Source organism: Chiroxiphia lanceolata, chromosome Z, assembly GCF_009829145.1.
Source record: "Chiroxiphia lanceolata isolate bChiLan1 chromosome Z, bChiLan1.pri, whole genome shotgun sequence".
Taxonomy (NCBI): Eukaryota; Metazoa; Chordata; class Aves; order Passeriformes; family Pipridae; genus Chiroxiphia; species Chiroxiphia lanceolata.
The window spans coordinates 73,412,921-73,424,619 of record NC_045671.1 but is presented as its reverse complement, the minus strand read 5'-3'; the positions used below and the strand labels follow the sequence as shown (position 1 = coordinate 73,424,619).

The window sequence follows — 11,699 nt, the reverse complement described above, 5'->3', positions numbered from 1 at the left end:
TGGTTAAAGGACCGCTAATTAATTAGGGCTTTTTTGGGACATTTATTAGACAGTAGCTTAAATACACTGTGCAGTGTAGTGATTTTCATGTGTGTGTGTGTGACATTTATTTTGCTATCAGTCAAATGGTTTCTCAAGCCCTCGATGTAACTATTGGAAAAAAAATTAAAAAAAAAAACCAAACAAAAAACAAACTCACAAGCAAAAAACCACACTGTCTCTGTGTGAGAGATGCTATAACCTTTTGTCTTCTATCAGGCACAGCCTGGTCGTCTACCTCTTAAAATATGGGAAGAAACTTAAAAATATAATTTTTTTTTTCCCCTCAGTTGAAAAAACACTTAAAATGTTAATTATTTCTTGAAATGGATTGAATATTTCCAAACATTATGGAGGATGGTCCTGAACTCTGAACTGTTTTTCAGTATTCTATATAATACAAAGAAAATGGTAAAGTTTAAAGAATCTTAGCACTGACTTCGTAGATCACTTACACGAACATGTGTGTTCACATGCATTTGCTCAAATGCTGAGGGAGATTTTTACTGTGGATTTATCATGCTGTTTAATAAGTGCCATTTATACAAAATCTTACAAACATCAAAATTTCATCCTGCATTAGTGATTCACCTGAACCTGAGTGGGGTTTTAGTTCAGTATTCAAAGGAGAGGTGTCCATCTCTCCATGGTGACATCGTGATGTGATGTTTGATCACTTAATCAAAGATTAAGCGGTTTGGTAAATGTATCCAAAGAACAGTGCTAGTTCTTGTCAAAAATTACTTTTTAGGTAGTCCTTCTAGAATAAGGATGAATTTGACTTCTCAGCAAACCCTTGTGGTTTTGTTTCTCTTTTTTCATGCTATCAGCTTCAGCAATTTCTGTACTCAAACCCATCATACCTTTCTTTCCTTACCACCACCACCACTAAAAGGGTCCAGTAAATTTAAAGGGAACTTCCTTTTTTTTTCTTACTCTTTTAAGCATGGTCTTGTGTGTACTCAAAAAAAAAAAAAAAAAAAAGAAAAAGAAATTACTTCTGTACCTTTATACATGTACCTTTTCATTCAGCTCTAGTTTCTGCAGGATTTTTCATTTTTGTTCCTTCTTGATAATGTGCAATCTCATTAAATGATCAGAAACACCAAGGAATCATCATACTTTTGGCTGCAGAATTAGGCTCTCAATTTGATAAAATCATGCTACACTTCTGCATGCTCACTCCAGAGAATGTGCACTGCACCCAGAGACTAGGGCATCTGCTTTTTCAGAGTTAAACTTTCTGACTTAGCAAATATTTTTCTGTTACAAGAACATCCTTTCCCTATAACATCATATGGTTTATACAGCTCTATCTCTACCTGGAGTGTAAACAACTACAATTACTTCTGAAAAAAATTTCAAAAGGGTATTTTCCCATCAATCCTCTGCTGACCTGCAACAGTTTCATTTTCTGATTTTATATACCACACTGGTACTGCAGGCTTCCTGGCATCTAAACCTAAATCTGTATACTCTAATCTTTAAAGCTGATTCCTCTCAGGAATTCTGTCTGTTTTGTCATTTACATGCTTTTTCCCTTGTATGTCACTGCCATGAATAACGATGTTGTAAATTTATTTTGACTCTGACTACAGTTCATGTTAAGTTGAACACTTGGTTTATAACATATTCTTCATTTACACAGCAGTAGAGGTACTGGAGAACGTTTTCCCAAAACCTAACTAAATCATATTTATGTGCTAAATGTTGAGTACATAAATAATTATATGGCCTTTGTAGTGAGCTCCCGCACAGAGTTTTAAAAATGTACTTGCACACATGCTGCCATTTATTTTCTAATATACTTGAGAAAAAATATATTTGCCATGGAAAATGTGTCAATGCATAGCAAATTTGTCACATTAGTGCTCAGAAATATCTATAAATAACCACACTCACCAAAACATTATGTGCACTTCTACATATTTTTACTGTTTAAAAAAAAAAAAATCAGTATATCGTCGTCAGTTTTAAACCTTTAATACAAATTCTTTTTAAAAATATTTTCCTCACTTTATTTTAAAAAGACTTTATTAACAGTGAGGTGAAAAGTCACACATTAGAATAGAGAATCCAAAAAGGGACAGCACAATGTTTTATGACGTTTTAGGGCACTTCGGTGCCACTGGTTTTTTTTTTTATCCCCATAGAAATGCAGCAAGTAAATGAAAAAATGCTGCTTCACTGACTTTGAACATGTATATTTTAGATTAAGGTGACAACTACATGATCACTGTTCCTACAGGTGAAAATGGGCATTTGCATCTTCAAAGAGACGTAATTTTTGTATGCTACAAATCTACAGATAGATGTGCATTCAACAAAATCCATTTATCTTTTTCCTCTTAACATCCTTCATACAATAAAATGCTTTAAAAGAAGTCTTTGAATGAAATAATGTGCCACTCACAGAATCGTTTATACTGCCCTCTCCCTTTTTTTAACTAGTCTGTGAAATAGAGATTTTACTCAGCTTTTCCCTTCCTGTTGCTTTTAAAAATTCTGAGCAATAGGGAAAGGAAATATCCATTTGGAAGAAAACAAAGTAATGGAAGAGACCTTTCTCTCCATGAAGACACACAGTAAAACTTTACAAGGCAATAAAAGTAAAACCAAGTGATTGAAAACTTAGGTTTACATTCCTCCATCTTGTCTTGTTGTGGGTAACATTTAGGTTTTATTAGGTTAGTATGAGCAACTCTTACATGAGAGTTAAGATAAAAGACAGTCTGTCTTTTATCATTAAAACAAAATATCTGCTTTGGTGTATTATGACCAACATTGTCTTACAAGTTTTTGTCCCTCATGGTTCCTCCATCCCACCGTGATAAAAATGGAGTTCACTGGGACTTATCACTGCTGATGGGCTTGCTGATAAGTGATATAAAAAGTTGAATACTGACACACTGTAACAGGAAGGGAAAACCTCTTGAGATGAAGAGGGTTTGGTTGCAGAGAAGTTCATGGAAGAGCTCCTCTTGAATTCAATGCAATTTAGGTCAGACCCTTGAAAAGCAGGAGTCATAATTTTCAGTTAAAAGTAAAGAGGTGAGAGGGTTGAAAGTAGTAAACTTAATTCAAAGTCTTCTTCTCATGGCTCATGGGAGGCTTTCACCTCTTCCACTCCCCATCCACAAACAGGGTATTTTCAGCCATATCACTTATGAAGAACAATCCAGTATTATTCCCTCCTCATGTGCCACCCTTTTTAAAGGTGACCTATTGTCAGGGACCAAACTGTATCAGTGAATACATTAAATATATACACAACATGGATACAGTTCTGGGTCCTCAACCTGATTAATCCATCAGAGATGCACACAGAATTGCAAAAATGAGAAGAAGAAAGCACTACATGTTAATTTGAACAATTTATGATTGAAGAGCATCCAGGCATCCAAAAAAAAAAAACAAACACACAAACAAAAAGGAAATAAATTGTTCCTAAGAATTGTTCCCCCTGTATAGGAGGAAGCAGAAAGGAAAGGGAGAATTCTGAATATAGAAAGTAAAGACTGATGAAAGAAAATAGGCTTTAAACGAAAAGATGTGCTGGACATTTATATTTACAATTACCATTTATGTAAAGAAATCTACATATTAAAGGTTTTGGCATACCATGTCAGGTTTCTATATCTTTTTAATGTTCTCGGTCATCTGTGATAAATGTTTTCTAAGTTCACAACCCAAGGTCTAGTTTTGATTCTTCTCACTAAATGACCGGTGAGAAGACTTCTCATTGCTTTCAATGAAGTAGATAAAAAAATCAATTGTGAAAGATGCTTAAATTTTAAACTCAAGGTCACAGAATTCCTGTCGGTTTTCTCAGATCCAAGCCCTAGGCACCCGGTCACCTGACTGGAGAAAACCAAAAAATGCTTTGTGTGGGGGTCAGTTACCTAAATATTGGTATCTGATGCCATTTATGATGCCTTCTACCCAGCTGCTGTATGTCTCTTTTCAAAAGACATGACTTCTGTAGAATCTGTGACATTCATGTCCAGCCACATGGGTATTTCAGATATCCTATGGTGTCTAAAGTGACCTTACAATCTTCTGTTTAGACAACTTAAGCGTAGCCTTCATATTTAAAAATTTTTTTGCACAACATCATGGACAGCTTTCATTTCCTCTGTCAGGACAGCAAGCACCTGTTTAATTTTGAGTTTGTATAATCAGACCTTATCTCACAAAGGTATAGTAGGTACTGTTAAGAGTGAAGCACAAAAGTATTCATGTAGTAGACACTGTATAATTTCTATAAATTAGAACTACTTATTCTTGAGGTCTGGATCAGGTCACAGATACAACATTTCCAGAGAATACATCCCAGACAGTGCACAGAGTATTACTTCCTGACAGAAGCAATATTATTAATTTCCAGGGGCAATAACCTTGATCCTCTTTTTTGTGTTTTTACTCATGATAATTTAACTATTTTTAGTCTATTACTTGATCTTTCCAAGAAAAAATTTTGCTTCCCCCCCTGCCCCAGTTTTATTTAAAATGCCCGGAATGTGGATGAGTCTCTTGGTGCCATCACTTGACCATAAGGGAAAACCTGTTGCCAAAAAGATTTTAAGACATTTCAACACATTTTATACCCTTCAGTTCTGCTAAGCTTGCCAAAAAGAAGGGATAATGATGATATTGGTCAAATCCCAGGGGAAATAAATACAGCTTGTTTTGGACACCAAATACCATGGCTCACAAGCAGATGCTGACACCAGCTAACAGCAGTTCAAAAGGCATTTTTGTTTGAGGAAGGAAGAGGGATCACCACAATGCAGCACAGCAGAATTTCTTTAGTAACACAAAGTATTAGAATCCACCTTTTATCTCAAACAAAACCTCTGAATCAAATTTTAAAGAAAAAGGATAGGAATAACCTCATGACAATTTTCCCATTCAAAAATCATATTAAGTGTGTACATTAAACTTCAGTTGTAGAAGGTCACATCAGAACAGTCTGAAACTACCACTGATGAAGTTGGTTACAATATCTAAGTCACTGTTACATAAAATGCATTTACGGTATAATAGCTAAGGAATGCATGTCATTTAAAGAGGCCCCCTACAGCAATCACCGAGACTGAACATAAGGAGTACAGCAAGTCTCAAATCCATTGCATTTAGTGTAGTGTGCAAGAGCTTTTTCTGTCCAGTGAGAACCCCTGGCTTAGCAAGAAAGTCAGACAGTCACATTATTATATTCGATTAAACCACTAACGACATCAGAAGAAGTATTCCTTTTGATTTTCATTGGCTGCGTTTTGCATGCTGAGCTCACTTTTCAATGCAGATTCAGCACTGTCTTCATTTTCAGATCCTTTTGCCTCGTTTTTTGAGTACATGCCTTTTTTTTTATAAATGCGTATGGCTATGGCTGTGATGCAAAGTAGGATGAATATCACAACTGCTATCACACCTAGAAGGAGAAAAGAGGAAAAAAAAGTCATGATAAAGGACAGGCAAATAATAAATAACATGTGGGCCAGAGAGCAGGACAAAGAAGGAATGACTACATCACATAATGGAAGGGCTTGCAGGGTAATAAGAAGCCATAACTGGTTTCAAATCAGAACCAGCACTGCAGTCTAAGCTTCGTGGTGATTGTTTTGAAATATTGCACACCATTAATAATAAAAATAGAAAGTCCACAGAAAACTGTAATTTTTGAAACTTTCAAGTGGAAGACCAGTAGGGGCCTTAGGGTGCTGTGGATGAGAGAGTTTCTTTTCCTCCTTCACAGTCAGGTGCTGGATCTCTGCCAGGCTCCCCACTCAAGGCCCTGCAGATCAGGAACAGTAAGGAGAGATACCTCCCGCTGAGATAAGCATGACCTTACAGACTTCCAGCCCATCTCCCCTCTTCCTCATCCTTCCTGTAGTGATGGGCTTATACCCTTAAGGTTCATGAGTCAGAGGGTGGGCAGGAGAGGAATTTGAGGGGAAATGAAACATAAGGGAGACAGATCATGTTTGCCAAAGAGGTAGAAAGCAAGACTAAGCTGTTCGGAGAGAAAAAGTAATAAGCAGCCTGGAAAACAGCTGCAATGCAGTGGAGCAGTTGTACTAGATGAAGGGACAATCTGCTGCAAAGCTTGGTCACTACTGCAAGAAAAATAAAAATACAAAGTCTCTTAGCACTGTAAACAGAAATAGACCACCCAAAATTCAGCACATGTCATTTTGCTTGTTCTCTAATGGGAGCATCCATCCATCATTGTAGGAACGTAAAATTTTTTTGTATGGTATCTGCTTCTCTGAAATGGACTTTACAGTATGAGTTAATCTTGCTCTTATTTAGATTATATAAAACAGTCCTTCTTTAATTTCACAATCACAGTAGATGCTCTCTGTAAGAGCTTTTCTATAGACTTGCTTTGTGTGAAGTATCTGAACTGGTAACATTCTCAGTTACACTCATTTAAGGGTACCTTAAGCTTTTACTGGATGTTGTAGAGCTTGCTTTGTTTTGACTTTAAACAAATATAGTTAAGCAGTAGAAAAACTGTGAATCCATATTCCCAAATGTGTTTAACAAAATCGTAAGGTTGCTATTATCTTAAAAATATTGTAACTACTGTAAATTGAAGGTAAAAAATTACTTTGTTGTTAGTACATTTAAAGATCCCCACCCATACTGTTACCTAGTATGTAGTGATCTTTATGTACAGATATTTATGTAAAATAATACTAATCTTTTCACTGAAGCAAGTTTTGACAAAATTAGACATATAAAGAGCTCAGAATCAATATTATTAAATTCTGACCTCGCTGAATTCTGTGGTAAAAGTCTCAGTCTGTGTGTATAAAATTATATGGACATAAGTATCACTTTACAAGTAAGGAAGCTTCTAGACCTTATTATCTTTTATTTTAGTATCTTTGGTATGATTGTGTTAAAGGTCACTGATCATGCAGTATGCTTTGGGCATGCCCTAACCACAGCAGGTATTATTATCTAAATGACAGACACACAGGTGACTGCAAGTTCTTAACTTCACCTTCCACAAAGATAAACACTTTTAACCTCATTGAGAAGCCTTGACAGCCTTATTCAGCTAAATTCCACTATTTCATTTGTCTGCTAAGGCTTTAAAAACTCTTAGGAAGTAAACCTTTTCAGAATTTAAAAGATGGAGGGGATGACCTTTTCATTCCACTGCCCTTTTTGTGTCAGGATAACTAATGCAAATTGAAACAGTGAATTACCCTGTGAAAACATCATCTTAATGATAAAAACCAGGTTTGTTTGTTTGTTTTTTCCTCACCTCCTTCCAAGAGAAGAAATACTACCAGAAATTCTCAGAGAGGATGATTGTCACAGGAGACAATACTATTCCTTGAAAGAAAAATACTGAAATCACGTAGACATTTACTTCCTGCAATAGTGGTGACAGAAGTTTAAATTCTCCAGAGGTTCCCCAATCCCAAACTATCTCTTTGTCCCTACAGCCACTTTAGGAGTAACCGAACTCTACATGGTTCTGTCTTTATTCCTCCGTTTACAAAAAAAAATAAATGTTTTGGAAAAAGTTCGTGGGTGATCATTTGTAGTTCTATTTGAGCTGATTGAAGTGGCCAAAAGAAATAGAAAGAAAATGGAGGAGAAATGATACTCCAAATCAACAGTAATTTTTTTTATTAGTATTATTATTTTAACATGCATTTTATTTTTAAGCTGTAAATCAGTGGAAGTGATAGTCTGTCCACGAGTATCTTGCTTTCCAAATGGGAAACCAGGATGAAACTTCCTCAGACTGTCAAAGGATTGATTCAAACAGTGTTAAACCTCATTTTCTGAAGAAAAACTCTTTATTGTTCAGACCTATTAAAGAAGATTTTGAACTTGACCGTGTAACAAAAGGTAATTTTTTGGCAAAGTCAAGAAGAAAAGATAGCTCTGTCCTAAATATATGCTATTCGTCACAGCAAATCCAAGCACATTTTTAAGTCACAGACACCAGTATTATGCAGATTAGAAAACTGTTCTTACTATCTTATTTTTCAGCAGACTGTTCCAGTATATGGAAACAATGATGACATGAATTTATGTAATAAGAAAATATGAGAGCTATCAATTGCCTTTCACAACAATGCTTGATTTCTTTGTGTCTACCAGTTGTAATACAATGAAGACTTTCTATCGATTTCTTTAAGAGCACAAAGCTAAACTGACTTCAGCATTGAAAGACTCATAGTCAGAAAAAAAAATAAAGGTTCCTGCAGAGTTTTTTTAGTCCCTATTACCTCCAATAATTGCAGAGTCACTTCTGATTGCATTAGCTAAGGGCTTTCCCTCATCTATTGGTCCAGAGTGATCTGCAGCAGAAAAAAAAAAGAAAGAAAATGACAGACAAATAGAGAGGGGTCTTCAAGAAATTCTCACATGGTTACAAGCTCATTTACAATATGCTACAGAGGCAGTAGTGTGGGTCAGTAAGCATGCAAAGAAGAACAGTGATGTGAGTGACACTTTGCAGAGATAAAAAGAGAAATGTAAACATTCAGATGAATAGATAAGGGCTAGAGAAAAGGAAGCAAGTACATATGAAAGAGAATTATTTTCAAACTACTCCTGAGACATTAACCCACATGGAAAAATAAGAAGGCAGCTGTGATTCAGGTCATGAGTGTTCTATTTAGATTTTGCTTCAGAGATCAGAGGATAACCACATGCTACCTGCAAATGAATGGGTTGTTTCACTTGATGTTGAGTCAGCTCCAGCTAAAGCCCCACAGTTGGATTCAGTGAAATGTCCCTTTACAATGACAGGGGCTGAGCTGCTGTGGTGCAGTGCAGCCTTCAAAGGAGCAATGTGGTTGAACTGCACCGAAGAGAGACATCCAATAAACCCCTGAGAGTTTGCCTTCATCGTCTCCTCGTCTATGTCGCCGCTCTCTGTTAATCAAAAGGAACAGAACACAATTAATCAGAGCACAAAAGTACAAAATAAAGCAACAGAAGAATAAATGAATAATTAACCTGTGTTGCCCTGAGCATATCTGAGTTGCAGCAACATATGTAGATTCACTGAATCCCTTTATGCCTATCTTTAATGAAAAGACAGTGAGATACATTCAACCCTGCTTTTTTTTTTTTTTAACAGATGATAGTTGCTAATTTGCTAAGGGATATGTTTTTAAATTACAAGAGCAAGTTCCAAAGTAAAAGGTTTCCAATGTAACTAAAATATTTAAGTTAAAATACAGTGCTTTTTCATTCTGCAAAAATATAAGGATACAGCATGCATCCTTTAAAAATACATTTTATTAGATTCCTTCTCATAAGGAACATATTCCTTCCACAGATTCCTGTATCTGCTCCATGCCATCACGATCAAGTCTATCAAAACAAAAACTCTTTGAAGATCTCAGATTCTGGAAACTCATCAAGATATTTTCTGTGAAATTCTAAAAAATGAACAGGTTCCAATTCAATATACATTTTAAAATATGATATCATTATTTTTCCCAAAAAGGGAGAGGAAAAAACCCTATACCTCCTCACCTTATCTCTAGAGCTACCTTTCTGAATGCATGTACACAGCATGTCAGAACTCTATTCACCAGGCAATGCTCACTAATGCATTACTTTTGATGTGGAAAACAAGCCATTTATTTACTCTGGTGGTTCTAATTCAAGCAAAGAATCTGGAAGCACTGGGTATTCAAAGTGGACTCACAAGGGAAGTAAATTTTCAAGGTTTTGAAAATAAAATGGGAATTTCATCCCATTCATTTCCACCTCCAGCCTACCCTAGAACCCACAAATGAAGTTGTGATCTTTACAATGGCTCCCATAACAATTTTACATACCAACGTACAGTGCAATCCTCAGTAAAATGCAGGTTAATGTTGAAAAAGTGGTTAATGCGTTTTTGTAGAACTTTGCAAAGTAACACAGCAGCATTTTCCTCATCTGCTCTCTCCTTATTGCAACAATGATAAATTATTAGATAGATGGAGGTTAGCCAAAAGTCTGCTCACCTACACCGATGGAGCACATAAAAAGTTGGCTGTTTAATTGCCTCTTTTCTCTTTACATCTGTTTGTGATGATTGCCTCTACACACTGAAGGATCTGCTAGGGCTGGATGTTTTAAGAAAAAGATTAACACTGAGGTGGCAAATAAACATCGTCCCAAACCCCTTGCAATAAAAATATATACCTCTAACTATAAGTAGGATTGAAAACCTCAGGAGTAGAGTGGTTTGTATTATTTTTTAGCTTCCTACACAAATAATTTATTAAATATTGTACGCGTGTAATGTGAAAGGAAATTAGATATTTTAAATCCTTTCGGTTCACTTGACTCCTTAATTAGAAAATACTGCTGTGATAAAGTAAAACTTTTTATTAGATCGAGCAATCTTGATGACAGAAGTGAAAAAATTTAGGGAAGACAACCATTCTCCACTTTAGTGCTAAAGTAAAAAATTGACCGAAAATGACACACATAAAACACGAGTTGTTTATTGGAGACTGTGTATTATAGTAAAATGTAGTTATGCATCCTTAAGTATCTTTATAGCACTTTGTTTGCTCTTCCCAATCCAGTATCATCAGCAAACTTACTACTCCTTTAAGCCCTGCATCCAATCATTTCTGAAGCTGTTGAAGAGCATTGGGCCTAATGTGTGTGGAACCCCACCAGTAACCAGTCGATTTTATCCGAAAGATCCTGTGAGAGACAGTGTCAAAAACTTCACTGAAATCCAAAGAGATTACATGAACTGGCTTCCCTTGATCAGCTGGGTGGGTTATCTTGTCATTAAAGGAAATTAAGCCCGACAAGCAGGACTTTTGCCTCATGAAGCTGTGGTGGCTGTGACTGATGACTGCTTTGTCCTTCAGGTGTTTTTCAATACCTCCTAGAATAATCTTCTCCATAATTTTATCAGGCACTGAAGTGAGACTGACAGGCCTGTAGTTTCCAGGGTCAATCTTCTTGCCCCTCTTGAAAATCAGTATAACATTAGAGATGCTCCTGTCAGCTGGGACCTCTCCAGATTCCCAAGGTCATTCAAAAATCATCGAGAAAAAAAATAAATACCTGATTCATTTTTATCATCAGTTTCTGGGATTAGGAAATATTTTCTTCTAGTACTTTAAATTTCACCCAATATTGCTTTAGAGTTATGTTAAATGACCATTATTTTTCCACTCTCTATGCATGTCTACATACCAGTTCCTTTCTGCACTGTAAGTTCTATAAATAAAACCTACATTTCAAAAACATGTATTTCTATTTTTCAGAATTGAAAACCACAGCAACCCATTTGATGGATAAAGAATTAATTGGAGTGTCTTATCCAAACAGTTGCACCCAACAGCTCAGTGTCTAAATGGAGATTGGTAACAGTTGGTGTTCCTTTGGGATCCACACTGGTATTGTTACTATTCAATACCCTTACTAAGCTACACCAACAGTAGGGTTGAGTGTATTCTAAAAAAAGTCTGTGGATGACACTAAACTGAGTAGTGCAGTTGACACACTTGAGAGATGGAATGCCATCCAGAGGGGCCTTGACAGGTTTGAGGATTGGGATCATGTGAACATCCATGAAATTCAACCAGGCCAATTGCAGGGTTCTGCACCTGGGTTTTGGCAATCCCCAAAATCAATACAGACTGGGGGGTGAGTAGATT

At 36.1% G+C, this 11,699-nt stretch overlaps 1 protein-coding gene across 2 annotated transcripts in view; it reads right to left on the bottom strand.

Moving 5' to 3' along the window:
* Positions 1-1,956: 1,956 nt before the first annotated feature.
* Positions 1,957-11,699, bottom strand: part of LOC116780374 (contactin-associated protein-like 4) — a 202,069-nt gene continuing 192,326 nt past the window's right edge. The window contains exons 22-24 of one of the 2 annotated variants that reach the window (XM_032675301.1): positions 8,731-8,949; positions 8,298-8,369; positions 1,957-5,470 (exon numbers count right to left, since the gene is read on the bottom strand). In XM_032675301.1, the coding sequence (XP_032531192.1) occupies positions 5,277-5,470; positions 8,298-8,369; positions 8,731-8,949 (485 nt within the window). In that variant the 3' untranslated portion in view covers positions 1,957-5,276. The remainder of the gene's footprint in view (positions 5,471-8,297; positions 8,370-8,730; positions 8,950-11,699) is intronic. The other variant, XM_032675302.1, reaches the window with a different exon arrangement.